This window comes from Talpa occidentalis, unplaced genomic scaffold (assembly GCF_014898055.3).
Source record: "Talpa occidentalis isolate TD23 unplaced genomic scaffold, MPIMG_talOcc4v2.1 talOcc4.2, whole genome shotgun sequence".
Classification (NCBI taxonomy): Eukaryota; Metazoa; Chordata; class Mammalia; order Eulipotyphla; family Talpidae; genus Talpa; species Talpa occidentalis.
The window spans coordinates 13,806,959-13,821,843 of NW_023602073.1; the positions used below are offsets into that span (position 1 = coordinate 13,806,959).

The 14,885-nt window shown below is 39.7% G+C and overlaps 1 protein-coding gene across 1 annotated transcript; it reads right to left on the bottom strand.

Moving 5' to 3' along the window:
• Positions 1–1,347: 1,347 nt before the first annotated feature.
• On the bottom strand, positions 1,348–14,822 carry TDP2 (tyrosyl-DNA phosphodiesterase 2). Its single transcript, XM_037518935.2, has 7 exons — positions 14,600–14,822; positions 14,436–14,521; positions 8,421–8,594; positions 7,346–7,437; positions 6,051–6,169; positions 4,954–5,124; positions 1,348–2,443 (listed from the first exon to the last, which is right to left on the bottom strand). The coding sequence occupies exons 1-7, from the start codon at positions 14,762–14,764 to the stop codon at positions 2,159–2,161; spliced, it is 1,092 nt and encodes a 363-aa protein (XP_037374832.1). The 5' UTR covers positions 14,765–14,822; the 3' UTR covers positions 1,348–2,158.
• Positions 14,823–14,885: the final 63 nt, after the last annotated feature.

A 14,885-nucleotide genomic window follows, 5' to 3' on the forward strand; every position in this document is an offset into this window, starting at 1 on the left:
TAGAAACCTTTCATGTGAACACAAAACCTTACAAAGCATCGTCATTTCTCTTCTCAGAAGACATTCCACAGTACCCCTCCTTACTGCATCCATAAATCTGATCCGTAAATCTTGTTCACAATGGTCTTTGGATATACTAATATATATGTGCTTAACCTAGAATGTTAAATTATAAACTCAAAACCATCACAAGGAGTACCTATTCTGACGTATGTAAAAAAACATGTATTTCTGAAATATATTTCGAAACATTTGTCTTACTAAGCTGCACAAGAAAAGACAAGGAACTATCCTGTTTCGTAGGTGGGAAAGTCAGCTCGAGCAAGGTTCAAGTACATTCCACATCAGTGGCGAAGGTGGTGCTTAGTCAATTGAAATAAAAGATTCTGAGTTGGAATTTCTGAGAGGTAAGGTACAAAAAACTACTATACTGGAAAAAAAAGTTTTTCCAGGGCCTCCCTCGTGGTGCAAGGGGTTAAGCAAAGTACTGTGAAGCTACCCTGCAGCCTCTGCAGCATTTTGATGCCCTGCCAGCAGGGAACTACCCACATGGCACAGCAGACCTCTCCTGTCTCCACGGCAGTTCCCCTCAGCTCCCCTCAGTCAGTCTGCCTGTTCTGTTCCCCACTCTGTCTCTGGTGAATCCTCTCACCCCCTGTACCTCTGGCCTATACCCCAGTTCTTATATGCATAAATAGATCTTTTAAAAAAAGTGCCCATGGTTCAATCCTATTCATTCACTTATAACTTGTTTCTAATTTTGTCACTCTAAACAGTAATTGGGAAGGTCTTTCACTTGGAGGCTTGGGTGATATAAAAGGAAATGGTACTCCTTTCCTTACTCTAATAAACATGATTACATATTTTATAGTTTATATTTTGCTTTTTACTTAGGTTTTTTTTTTTTTGGTAAAGTGAGGTGAGGTTGGTTTTATTCTTCCAAATGAATAAGCAATTTACCCTTTCTAGTGCCTGTGTGATGTATGATGGTATTAGCAGTACTTCTCAAGTTAGTTTTAATGATTAAAATGATGACTAACATAAAAAACCTTTTCCACTGTCACTAAAATGGGAATATCATGTACAAATTCAGCTTCCCGTTGTTAGGTGTTTTAGTTAATTCTGACACTCCTGATAAAAATAAGGTTCTGCCACTTCGCCTTCTAATTATTCCACTGGCTTTCTTTTTTTATACTAAGGAAGTCTCAATGTATTTTTGGTAATTCTTAGGGAGGGTGAGAAGCGACATGGAAAGCTATTTTTCTTCCGCATGAACGCCAATTAGCAGCACTAGAACCAGAAACAGGAAGTAAAAACCTTAATCCCATTACAGGCACAGTAACATACTAAAGCAAACTACAAACAAGTGAAATTCTTTATTTAAAGTACATTTCTTAAGGGAAAAGTTTTTTTTTTTTTTTTGAAAGCACATTGAAAGTGCTCTTTGATCTCTTATAAAATAACTCAATTTTACAAGTAGCAAAACCTAACTGGCTATCTCTCTTTACATTTTATTTTTCTCTTAAAAAAATCCAGTGCCACTATATCTGACTTTAATCATCTTTTCTTCTGTTGGCAACATAACTACAAACATAAATTTCTAAAAGTTAAGGAATTTTAAGTGTAAGATTTCTTTATAGCTTACCGATTATGTATCCTGTCAGCTGACAAAAATAGTCTGATAGAGTTGTCATCTACTAAAATGCAGATGACCAGAACTTTTTTATTTAAAATGATCTAAATGTGTGGACTGTACTAAGTTCTCCTTTTGAAATCTTAGTTAAAATAATAATTGTCTTTGGCGCCCCATTTAAAACACAAATCAAAATCAAATATAAAAACTAGCCCACAGAGATGCTCTGATCCTGCTTGAAATCCAGCAGGCAGCTAAGACCACTATTCAAAGCTCTGACAGCCTCTGTGCCCTTTCATTAAGAGGCCTCATATTCTCAACACTGGGTCTGCTTTAATTTAAGTAAACACTGATACTCAGGACTCAATTCACAAAATAAAATCACAATAGTTTTTTATGTTATGTGATCCAGTATATTAATTCTGCTATATTGAATCTAACCTTTCCAGATAGATAGAAATTATATTTGCATTAAGTCCAGAACAAAACTACTTAGAAGATATAAACTCTTATCTGAAAAGCATTTCATAGTATTACATCTAAGTTGCACAGAAGACCCCAGTGATCACTAGGAAATCTACCACAGTCCAGTTTTTCCAACCCCAGGAGGTCTAAACTTCGGGGAATAATGTGTCCACTTTCTGCTGCTGCTGCTCTAAAAAATATTCTATCAAAACGAAGCTTACACTTAGCAGCTATTCCAAGATTAGAGTTCATTTGTGTATCCCACGTATACTGGCAATGCTTAGGTTTGCCCAAAAACTCCCAGACATCCAAAATGTTGCTGGGTAAACCGCCACATCGGGTTACCTGCAAGTAAAAAGAATCTCTGTAAGATTCTGTTTTCATTTCCATACATTAAAAAGGTGCTTTATACTATTATCATGTGTAAATGCAACATTTCAAATCAGAATGTTACAAAATTATTTATTAATGACCAACTGCATATGTTGTACCTTTAAAGTGATCTGCTGCATAGTGATTGGTAGGTAATGCAAAACCATTAAGATACCCAGGAGTCTGGAACTGTTCCCTTCTTTTCTACTACAAATAGATTCCTAACTGGGTGTCACAGCAAACTCAGGAGGCTGAAAACCCATGGCCTCACTTAATTACTCACTTTTAAAATAATGAATACATGTGAAAAGAAGGCAAAACTCTTTATAATCTTTTCAGCAAACTCTTTAGTCTTATGAATTTAGAAGTATGTCACTTATATGATCCAATGTCAATTGCCCTCACATTTTTATCTGAAATTTACAAACAATATTCTCCCTTATCCTAGAACTCATGTTCTAGTTATTTAAAAAAAAATGTAGTAAAATATACATACTATAAAATTTGTCCTTCTAATGTGCACAGTGCTGAGCCATTAAGTGCTTCCACATTATTGCACAACCACATACGGGCAGGATGTACTCATTTTCCTAAACTAAAGTCTCTACCCTTCAAACACTTAACTGTCCATTTTGGCTTCCCTTCAGCCCTTGGCAAATACTATTTTACTTGCTGTCTAAGAATTTTTGACTATTTTAGGAAACTCATATACAAGGAATCATAAAACTTTTGTCCTTTTGCAACTGGCTTATTTCACCTAGCATGAAGTCTACAGGTTTCATCCGTGTTGCAGCCTGTGTCAACATTCTCTTCCTTCAGCTGGGTACTACTCTATTGCATGGACACACCACATGTTGCTTATCCACTCACCCATCTGTCAATGGACACTTGGGTTGTTTCCAGTTTAGCTACTGTGAATAATCCTGCTATGAACATGAGTGAACAAACATCTCTTCGAGAACCGACTTTTACTAGTTTTGGTTATGGTTCCAGAAGTGAATTGTGGGATCATCTGTTTAATTTTTGAAGAATCCCACACTGTTTTCTACAGTAGCTGCACCATTTTACATTGCCACCTCCACTGCACAAGGACTCCAAGGTCTGCACATCCACACCTACACTTACAATTTTCTGTTTCTTTGGTAGGTTATGTCAATGGATGTGCAGTGGAATCCCATTATGGCTTTGATTTGCACCAAGTGTTGATGCGGAGAATCTTTTCATGTACTTCTTGGTCACTTCTCTATCTTCTTTAGAAAAATGTCTAGCTATTTTGCCCATTTTTTAATCAGGTTGTTTTACACTGAGCTGTAGTTCTTTGTATAGTCTGAATATTAACGCATTGTCAGACATATGATGTGCAAATATTTTCTCCCATTCCATGAGCTGCCTTTGCATTCCACTGATAGTACCCTTTGATGTACAAGTTTTTAATTCCGTTAAGTTTCTTTTGTCGTCTGTGCTTCTGTTGTCGTATCTCAGAAGTCACTGCCAAATTCAATACAATGACTTGCTTCCCCATTTTCGTCAATGACTTTGTAGTTTCAGTATTTTGAAGTCTTTGATTCATTTCAAGTAATCTTTTGCATATGATGTAAAGATCCAATTTCAGATTTTTGTCTGTATATATCCAGATTTGCTAGCACCATTTTTTCAGAAGCAGGCTTTTTTAAAAGTCAGTCAGGCTGTTATCATTACCAATTTGCAGACAGTTCAAAAGTAAGTTAGATTTTTAAAAAAATGTGTGTATAAAAAGCTAAAACTGCCGAGGGAAGAGCACCACTTCCTGTATTTGGAATATTGCCTTCACTCTGGCAGTGAGTCCTGGCATGCTTTCATCTTCCTTTTCATTTCTTCCACTCCTGGAATTCTGTGAAGTGAAAATGAAGCGACTCCTCCCATTTCACTTCACTGTCAATGTATGTGAGCTCAGCCAGAGTGAGAGGAAAGGGCAGGAAAACCACTTAATATGTTCCCAATCTACACTAAGTCCTGAAAAATTTCAATCTGTCTCAACTGTCTTAAAGACAGAGACTTAGTTTGCATCCTGGACATGGTAGTAGTGGGGAAAGGAGGTAACAAACATTAGAAGATAAAGAGTAAGAGACAATCGTGATGGTCAAATTGTTCTGTTCTTCTCACCATGCAATATTACAAATTAACTCATTTTTTTCTAAATTCTCCTATTCTTCTATTTTCTCTCTACCCTGCTTGTAAATCAATACAATTCAGCAACATTGATTTTGTGTTGTCTGTTTCATGTGCAATATTTATGTTTCCCTCCAATAATGTAAGATCTCCTATCTCTGCTTTCCCAATACTAGGCATATAGCAGAGTACTTACTGAACTGCATCTTCAAGGTCAGTTAGCCATTTTTGGCCAATGAAGGCCCTTCTTTCAACAATGTTGGACAAAGGAAACCTAAAAAGTAGTTGGCACAGCAATAATCTGCTATAAAAACTGAAATGATTTTATCACTCACTTCTTGATCCCTTAAATTTGTGTCTCCTGCAAAAATGACTGTAGCTGACTCTGGAGCCTCTTGTATGTTTTTTAAAACCATTTTGAACTGGTTCATTCGCTCCTTAGCATGCCCTCTGGTGCTCTCCAAATGGGAAGTCATAAGGCAAAGTTCATTTCCCGACACACTCGCCTGCAACAGGATAATTATGTCATTAAAATTATCTAGTAACCACTAATGCTAAACTTTGATAACAGAATCAGCAATTTTTCACTTGATTGGTATGTGTTTATCCAGTGAAACTAATCAGTGCCATGCTCATCCTGTTGGGCCAAGGATAAAGTACCAACCCTGCTCCCAAAGACTACTATTTAGCAAGGACCCACTAATACTTTAAGACCTACCTCAAATGTCACCTGCACCGTAAGCCCTACCCCAATGTCCCAGGGAGTGTGAATACTCCTGACGCAAGCCAGAAAGAATGGTTCTAAGGTTCCCTAAACTGAATTATAGCACAAATTTTTCTCTCTACAAAGAACATTCATGATTTTCTATAATCTGGATCGGATCCACCTTCCCAACTTCTTATCACACTAGCTACCTCAATTTGTATCCTCTGCACTGAATTGAAGTGAATACTACTTCATATCCATATATGTACACAGCCAAAGCACAAAATACTTTGTAAAGCAAATGTGGAATGTTAGCAAACTCTTACATATTCTTAGGAAAACATAATGGATGAAGGATTGTATTTTCACAAATTTCCCATGTAAAAGCTTAACTTATTAAATTCTTTAAGATTATTAAAAGAATGCGTAATGAGGAGCAGATTTTTCTCTAAAGGCAACAGTTCTCTCTCTCTTTTTAATTTTCTGATGAAGTAACATTGAATTACATTATATAGATTTCAGATATGCATTATTACAAATCAGCATCCTGTATATATTAGGTTGACCACTAAATGTCCATTTCCATACTTTGCCAAACAACTAACCCCTTTTACCCAACTTATCTGATCCCTTAGATTTGCTTTTAAAAAAAAAAAAAAAATCACCATTGAACTATAAACACCATCATTCTGTTTCTTAAAAAGGCCATTTTAAAAAACTACTTACATACACACACAAAAGGTTTCTCATCATTTCTGTATTTGGAAAAGGAATAATTTCTTTGCTTTTAAATTTCACTCTTGATTTCTTCAACATTATAGCTGTGAAATATCCTTCTTCACGACCTTCAAATGTTGGTGGAAAACAATTTAGGCTGAAAGGATACTTGCAATTTATCACAAGTTCCCCTACTAAAGATTTTATAACAAACAAATACAGATATTGAAACAACTCCAAATCCTAACAGTAAACTATTCAAAACAACTGTAAGATAACCAACTCAGTCCTTATGTTTACCTGTCCCCTTCCAAAAGTCAAATGGAATATGGAAGAAAAATAAAAATGAGTTCACACTAAGTACCAAAATATTCAAAAAAGAAAATTTGAACTTTCAAGACAGAGAAGATGAGACTTAAACCGAAGTAAAATATATAAGCATTTACATTATACTCCAGAAGCACCAGAAAAATTGCAGTAAATAAAAAAAAAAAGGAGAGAAAGAATGAAAAAAAAAGTTAGGGGCAGGGAGAAAGCAGAAAGATAAGAAAGATGGCAGGTGGGCAGGAGGGAAGTAGTGGGAGAGAGGCAAGAAGGGAGAGAAGGAAAAAGAAAAAAAAGAATTTTTCAGAACTGAAGGTTACAAACCTCCAGACTGAAAGTTTTTATCAAATGTTCAGACCAATGATTTTTAAAAGACCTGAAGACCCTCAGTGAATCCAAAGAGAAAAGAACAGAAATTAGAGAAGCATCAAATCTATCATCATCAATAAAGGAAACTAGGGCCTCCCTGGTGGTGCAGACGGTTGAGCGCTGCACTGTGAAGCTGTCCGCAGCCTCTGCAGTGCGGATTTGATCCCGGCCAGCCAGAAGGATCCCACATGGTGAGGCAGACTTCTCCTGTCTCACCTGCTGTTCCCCTCAGCAGTGTATTTCAGTCTGTCTACTCTGTTCCCCACTCTGTCTCAGGTGAATGGTGAATCCTCTCACCCTCCTGCACCTCTGGCCTGTACCCCAGTTCTTGTATGCATAAATAAATAAATCTAAAAAAAAAAAAAGAAAAAACTACTCAATGTCTCAAATATTGACAACTTGTATTTTCCTGGAAAAGCATTCATTTCAACTACCTTTTCATACATATGAATACATTAAGTTGCTAACACACTTTCCTACAGGTAGCATGCTGTGTCTGGCCTACTTTTCTCACATTTATTTTGTTTGTGCTCTAACAGGCTAATGCTGATTTCTCATTCACGGACTTGTTTTTCAAAGAAAAAAGAGAAACAAAATAGGAAAATTGTTACCTGTAATAATCTCGTAATTACTTGCTCTCTTCTTTAGGTAGCTATAATATGGGGGGATGACTTCCTGGAGAAATAGCACATCCGGACTGTACCTAATTAAAAACAAATTTATGATAAGCACCAATATACCATTCCACTTGCCTTTACCTAGATTATTAGGAAAATTCTGCAACATAAAAGAAACATGAAGCAATTACCCTTTAGGACAACTATATTCTATATTCATACTGATCTTTGGTAACTACAAAATAAGATCCGTGCTATTTAACATGTTAACATTGCAAAGATCAAATTTTTGAAAAGTCATACATGCAACAACACTTTAAATTTAAAAGAAATGGAATCACAGAAAATAGAAAAAAGGGCCTCCCCGGTGGTACAGCGGTTGGGCGCTGGGCTGCGAAGCTGCCTGCAGCCTCTGCAGCACTGGTTCAATCCCCGGCCACCGGTGAGGATCCCACATGGTGTGACAGACCTCTCCTGCCACGCCCGCTGCTCCCCTCAGCAGTGTATTTCATCAGTCTGCCTGTTCTGTTCCCCGCTCTGGTGAATTCTCTCACCCTCCTGAGCTTCTGACTGTACCCAGTGCTTGTAAAAATAAATAAATATATCTTAAAAAAAAAAAAGAAAAGAAAAGAAAATAGAAAAGAGCCTACCATGGTCCTACAGTTTAAAAGACACTGTGTATAGTAACTGTATCAATCCTCTGAAACAGTGTCCATGGGGAACAAAAGCCAAGCACTAGAGAACTTAAGTGATTTGTCCCAAGGTCACAGAGTCAGTATGTGACAGATATACATCTTTATGACAATTTTATTTTCATTGCAATATTAAATACAAAGTTGAATAAGTAATAGTACTAGGAGTTTTCTAACAAAAATCAGTGTGCCCTCTTCACCCCAACTCCTATTTCTACTCTGGAAGGCAATCACTCTTAATTCTTTCATATATCTCCTCTGAGAGCTGGATTTTGAGGTAAGGTCTGATTCCAAATCTCCTAACTTGGCATTATGACCCTGTTTGTAGATAGGTAAGTAACATCCTCACTACCATTAAAGAAAATAATACTACTTACAAAGCTAAATAGGAACACACCCCTCGAGCCCGCTCTTGCAGATTCTTTAGGTCTAATCCATCAATATTCCAGGTAATGACAGAGAGCATGCTGCCATCTTCCTGCTGCATGTTTTCAAATGAGCTGGTTTTAGAACTACTGGAATCAGTGGTCTCTTCCTTGGTTAGGTCAACACTGGCAAGATCAGAATGAAACACAACTTTGTAAATAATCTGAAAACCAGTTAATTTAAAATTATTTTGTTAGTATTTGCAGTCCTCTTTTTATACACAATCAGATTTTAAAAGAGCTGGGAAATTATTGCCTATAAAACAAAAGTTATAAGACTGAGGAAAGGGAAATTCTTATTGTCTTATCCAAATGTTTGCTCATTTATACAGTTCAAGCCAGATAAATATTCTTCAATGACATGTATCACTAAAATGATTTTATAAACATTGATTCCAAGTTAAATAAAGTAAAATTTCCAAATTTATTTGGATTCACTTTAAATCTTATTTGAAATAAAGATCTCGTGGCACATAACTAATGGTTGTAAATTCTTTTTATTCCCCTCATTAAGGGGTGAAGTCTAACATCCCTACCCTTGAATCTGGGCTTTGGTGATTTGCTTAAAAGAATATAGTGAAATTGAAATTCTGGAGTTTCTGAGGTTTGGTTTTAAGGAGCCTTGCAGCTCCCATGCAAGCCTTTTGGAATACTCTGAGCTGCTGTTAAGTCCAAACACCCTAAGACTTCCATGCTGGGGAGGCCATATGTGTGTGCTCCAGACCTGTCTGACCCCATTTTCTGCCATCCCCCACCAAGACCCAGACAGCTGAGTGGAGGGATATATGATATATAAATTTAAGAAAAAGGTTCTTTTATTTATAAGTTTAATAAATGTAATTATTTTAACTTCTAATTTTGAAATTATGTCACCGTTAGAACCGCACAAATAATAAAAAGGAATTCCTATGCACCATTCCCTTACATTTCCCAAATGTTTAACATCTTGCATACTTAATACTTACTTGCTTTATTTTCATTCTGAAACATTTACAAGCTTTTCTATGTACTTCCTAAAAATAAGCGCACGCGCGCGCGCACACACACACACACACACACACGTGTGTGTATCTCCTAGTTAGATTATCATGTCAGGAAATCATCATCAACATGATATAACTTAAAGAGCTATTTAAATTTCAGCAATTATGCCACTGATGTCCTAATTCAGGATCATGTGTTGCAGTGAGATGACATGTCTCTTAATCTCCTTTTACCAAGAACAGTTCTTCAATCTTTGTCTGAAATTTTTAAACAGTATCAGTGATTTTGGATTCTGATGCTGCTTCAGTTTGGGTTTGTCTGATGCTTTATGATTAAATTTAGATTATGCATTTTTTTTTTTTTTTTGGCAAGAATGACGCAGAACTGTTAGCATGCCCTTTTCAGTATAATTCAGGAGCACATGATATGGATTTGTCCCCAGTACATGGTAATTTTGATCAGTTGGTCAAGGTGTTGTCTATCAGATTTCTCTTCACTATAGTTAATATTATTTTATTCCATAAATTATAATGTTTCCATATGTTACTTTGTTGCCCCAACTGTTATAGACTTGAGCAGGGAGGGTAGCTCAGTCTGGTCCCCCAACATTTTCTGGGCACTTCCTGACTTTCTAGCACAAGATGTGCCATTTCATCGTGCAGTTTACCCACTCCTGCCCTGGAATCAGTCATTTATAAAATGAGAATTTGTTCCTTTCAGTGAAAAATGGTATTTAGAAGCCAAGATCTCAGTACTTAATATGAATTTTAACATAAAAAAACCTTTCGAATAATCTTTATAAATTAATCTTTAAAAAAGTCACATTAAATGTAAAATTTTCCTTTGTAAAATTCATTCTTTCCAAAAGGTCTCTTTCTCACTCGACAATCAGTTAATGTTTTATTTTCTTCCAAAGTCTTATCACTGAAGAAAAAAGGCCAGGTCAAAGATGTAAGTTCTTTTTCATTGAAAGTATTAACAAGTGGGAAGGAATGTTAATTCTTTTTTACTGGCAAATCTTTTTTTAATAAATTGTGTCAAAAAAAATATCAAAAAGACAAGAGAGTCTATCATATCAGGTCCCTTACCTATTCATCACACATACCTCTTTCCCAAAGGTTTAAGATGTCCCACCTGTAACTCAATCTACCACACACTGAACTGTAAAATAAACAAGCCAAAGTCTCTCCAGTAGGTGGAACGGTCATAAATCTCATGGGGAGAGCATGATAGTATTATTAATTATATCTAAATGTACTGAATTCCTACTGTATGTCACATGCTGTTCCACCTGTTTTGCCTCTCTCAGCTCATTCAATCTTTACAACATGATATAGGTATGATATAGGTATTATTAGTGCCCCACTGAGAAAGAAGTTGAGACAGAGAGGGGGTTACACAGTTACTAACTAGCAGAGCTGGACTTACCACCTTTGCATTTTGGCACCAGAGTCCATGCTCTTATTCCTTGTGTTGGCCTCTCCTCCTCTAGTTTCACTATAACACAATTAGAGTAAGCCCTCACTTAAGAGTTCTTGGGGTGGTGATGAATGGCTTGGCCAATGGTCTGCAGAGCAACATGCCCAAGTTGTATTGTGACCATTGTGATACCCACATCGCCCATGACTCCATCTGTGAGAAAGACACACTGCTTTGGTAGGAAACACAAAGAAGAGTGTAAAAGACTACTATCAGAAATGGATAGAAGAATTGAAAGGAACTAGTAAATTTTAAGGAAGTCATTTGCTGACTTCCTTTCCAATTGGGGCAATGCTTTAGTCAGCGTAAATGGTGATGTAGGGTCTCTCTTCTAGGCAGTGCCCCTCAAATTTTAAATCACCTGGGGACCTTGTTAAACAGCAGATTGATTTCACAGATCTGGGACAGAGCCTGACACACTGCATGTCTGACTAAACTTCCAGGTTGTGTGATGCTGCTTGGGTCTCAAGTAACAAGGCCCTAGGCTGGGGTTATCAGTGCTGGCTTCACATTAGACTAGCCTGTGCAGGGTAAAAAAAAAAAAAAGGCCAAAATCCTATGAGGGATACATGCACCCCAGTTCAGACTAATTAAAGTAATATCTCTGGGGGTAGGACCTCAGGAATATTTTTAATTCTCGAGGTAATTCTAATATGCAACTAAGATTCACTGTTGTGGTTTTAAGCTTTCCCTGTTTCTCCTGAGACTGAAGATAGATTCCAATTTAGGGGGCTAATTCAACTTCCTGTTCAAGTTTTTGCTAATCTCCTTGGAATTCAGTAAAGAACTGACATTTTTGCCCTACTAAAGCACTCAAAAGCCAAGTTCAGCAGGCTTGAGTTTTTCTAGTCATAAAAATCTTCCTATCAATTTCCTTTACTTTCATTTTTTGCTAAAGCCAACATCAGAAATCTGATCAGGACATGCCCTAAGACGATGCAGGTCTTAGAAACATCAAGAATCTTTAGTCCTCCCCATGTTTTCCTCCTCAATGGACTAATTCTTACTGCTTCAGTCACTGACATGTGATTGGAGGTTTGAAAAAACCACTGCTTGTTTTTGTCTATCAGCTCAGGGTGGGAACCCTAATTGTGTTCCATTACACCATTACTTAGCAGATCCTCCTTTTTATCACAGTGACTATTTCAGGATATCCATTTACTAAGTTCTAATTTCTTCCCTGATCAACTACAACTTAGGCTGCAACTAACAGACACTAATTCAGGCTAGTTTGACAAATCAGAGGAAACTGTAAACAAGCAGAACCATGTGAATCAAAAATACAGGAATGTAGGCAAAGGGGTTCAGAACTGGCCTCCCTAAGATGTGTCACTTCGGCAATTGGATTATTTTGAGTTTAAGGCAATCAAGAGAACTTTTACCTCTCCCTAACTACATAGTAGGACTTAGGTAGGGGACCTTTCCCCTAACGAATTCTTAACAGAAATAACTGTTTATGACCTATCTGCTTGGCGGGGAAACATCTAATTACCCAATACCTGCTCCTCTCGGCTTCTCCTCATCCTGAGTGGCTGCCCCACTTCCCCCTGAAGCCCCAAGCCCTTACCCTCTTCCTCATCTCAGGATGGCATATACAGCTGAACCTCGGCCAGAATCGGTTCAAGGTTCATAGGGGCCACTTACAAGGCAGATTTTTTCTATCCATGGGTTCTGCATTCATGGATTCAAGCAACCCTGGATCCGAACTCATAAACATGGAGGGTCAACTATGTTATATATGGATTTTCAACTGCACAGAGGTTGATGCTCCAAACCACCACTGCCCCCCCCCAAACCGCCCCCTTTGTATCCTCTCTCCTTGGTTCAAGACATTATGCAAAACCTCAATCACCTGGTTGCCTTGAGTCCCTATTATCTTTATGGTATTCATGGAGACATGAAGTTAAATGTTTTTCTCCTGTTAATCTGTTATTACATCAACTTAAATGTTAAGTCAGGCAATGAACCTAAAAGAGAAGGGAACATTCTTCTTCCCCTAGATTACAATTCCAGTGAAAAACGGCATTTCAGACGGTTCCTCCCGAGACTCCAGGTTACTTCGAAGTTCCAGTCCGGCCCTCAAGAGAGAAGGGATAGCCCTGCTGCTGGAGAGCAGCTCCACCCTGAGACAGCGGCACAAACCCTTCACCTTCTTTTATTCAATCAGGACAAGGCCTGGACTCAGCCTCCCGCCCAAGACCATGCAGGTCCCAGGATACCCTTGAAAGGGAATCACTAAGCAAATGAAATCTTTCCTGCTTTCTGCGAAAGTAGTCATAGGTATGGTGCAGTAAATAATGCAAAGTAAATGTAAACACAAGTTTTGCTTCTCTAAAACCTATCTAGATGAGATTACCTAAGGCTTTGTTGCATTTTAACAAGGCCAGACAGCTGCCAGGCTGACTGATCTCCTAGGGCATCCTTGAATACCTGTCTTTTGTCACAAGCTTTTGTGCTCACTGACCGATGTTATCAGTGTGAGATGGTTATGTATAAAAGAAACCCTTTGTCCCTAGAATGCTGCTCAGACCTCATGCATGAGCAATAAAGCTTCTCCTGACCTCACCATTCCTGAAGTACCGCTTGTTCTTCCCCTGCCTGGGTAAAAGGCTAGAATTTATTCCTGCAACACTCTAGCAAAGAGCCCAAGTCCTCGGAGGTCCCAGGATACCCTAGTAAGAGCCCAGGTCCAGCAGGTCCCAGAATACCCTAGTAAGAGCCCAGGTCCACGCAATTCACAGGATACCTCAGTAAAGAGCCCATGTCCAGCAGGTCTCAGGATACCCTAGTAAGAGCCCAGGTCCAGCAGGTCTCAGGATACTCTAGTAAGAGCTAAGGTCCAGCATGGCCCAGGATACCCTAGTAAGAGCCCAGGTCCAGCAGGTCTCAGGATACCCTAGTAAGAGCCCAGGTGCACACAGGTCCCAGGATACCCTAGTAAGAGCCCAGGTCCACGCAATTCGCAGGATAACTCAGTAAAGAGCCCAGGTCCACGTAGGTCCCAGGACACCCAGTAAGAGCCCAGGTCCATGCAGGTCCTAGAACACCCCAGTAAGAGCCCAGGTCCAGCAGGTCTCAGAATACCTTAGTAAGAGCCCAGGTCCAGCAGGTCTCAGGATACCCTAGTAAAAGCCCAGGTGCACGCAGGTCCCAGGACACCCAGTAAAGAGCCCTGGTCCAGCAGGTCTCAGGACACCCCAGTAAGAGCCCAGGTCCAGCAGGTCCCAGGATACCCTATAAGAGCCCAGGTCCAGCAGGTCTCAGGATACCCTAGTAAGAGCCCAGGTCCAGCAGGTCCCAGGACACCCAGTAAGAGCCCCGGTCCAGCAGGTCTCAGGATACCCTAGTAAGAGCCCCGGTCCAGCAGGTCTCAGGATACCCTAGTAAGAGCCCCGGTCCAGCAGGTCTCAGGATACCCTAGTAAGAGCCCAGGTCCAGCAGGTCCCAGGACACCCCAGTAAGAGCCCACGTCTGCTTTGGCGCCTCGCTCCTCTCATCACTTACCAGGGCTCGCGCTCAGGGGAGGTCTCAGAGAGGCTTTTTAAGGTGCTCTCCTCCACAGGGGACTCGAAGTAGGAGTTCAGGGCTCTCTGAAAGACAAAACCACACGGTGAAGTCCGCGCGCCCCCGGCCCGAGGACACGCGGGCAGGGAAGGGACCGAGCGCACCTCCATCTCCCAGTCGTTCTCGGCCAGGAAGCACTGCGCCACGGCGGCGTCGCAGCTGGCCACGGAGGTGAACTCCACACACAGAAGCCTCCGCCTTTTCACCTCGGGCTCTCCCTCTTCTCGTTCCGCCTCCCCGCCAACCTCCAACCCGCTGTCCGTCTCCATCCTGGACCGGCGACGACGCCCCCTCACAGGGGCGCGCCGGTTTGCGCGCCGCTCTGCGCAGGCGCCCCACCCCGGCGCACCCGCATCAACTGTCCGGCGAGGAAACGCGCTCCGCCCTCGG

Coding starts and splice junctions, on each gene's coding strand:
- TDP2 (XM_037518935.2), bottom strand. CDS start 14,764: ATGGAGACGGACAGCGGGTTGGAGGTTGGCGGGGAGGCGGAACGAGAA. Junction 8,595..14,435: donor TCCCCTGAGCGCGAGCCCTG/GTAAGTGATGAG, acceptor TGATCTTGCCAG/TGTTGACCTAACCAAGGAAG. Junction 7,438..8,420: donor GTGTGTTCCTATTTAGCTTT/GTAAGTAGTATT, acceptor GTTTTTAATTAG/GTACAGTCCGGATGTGCTAT.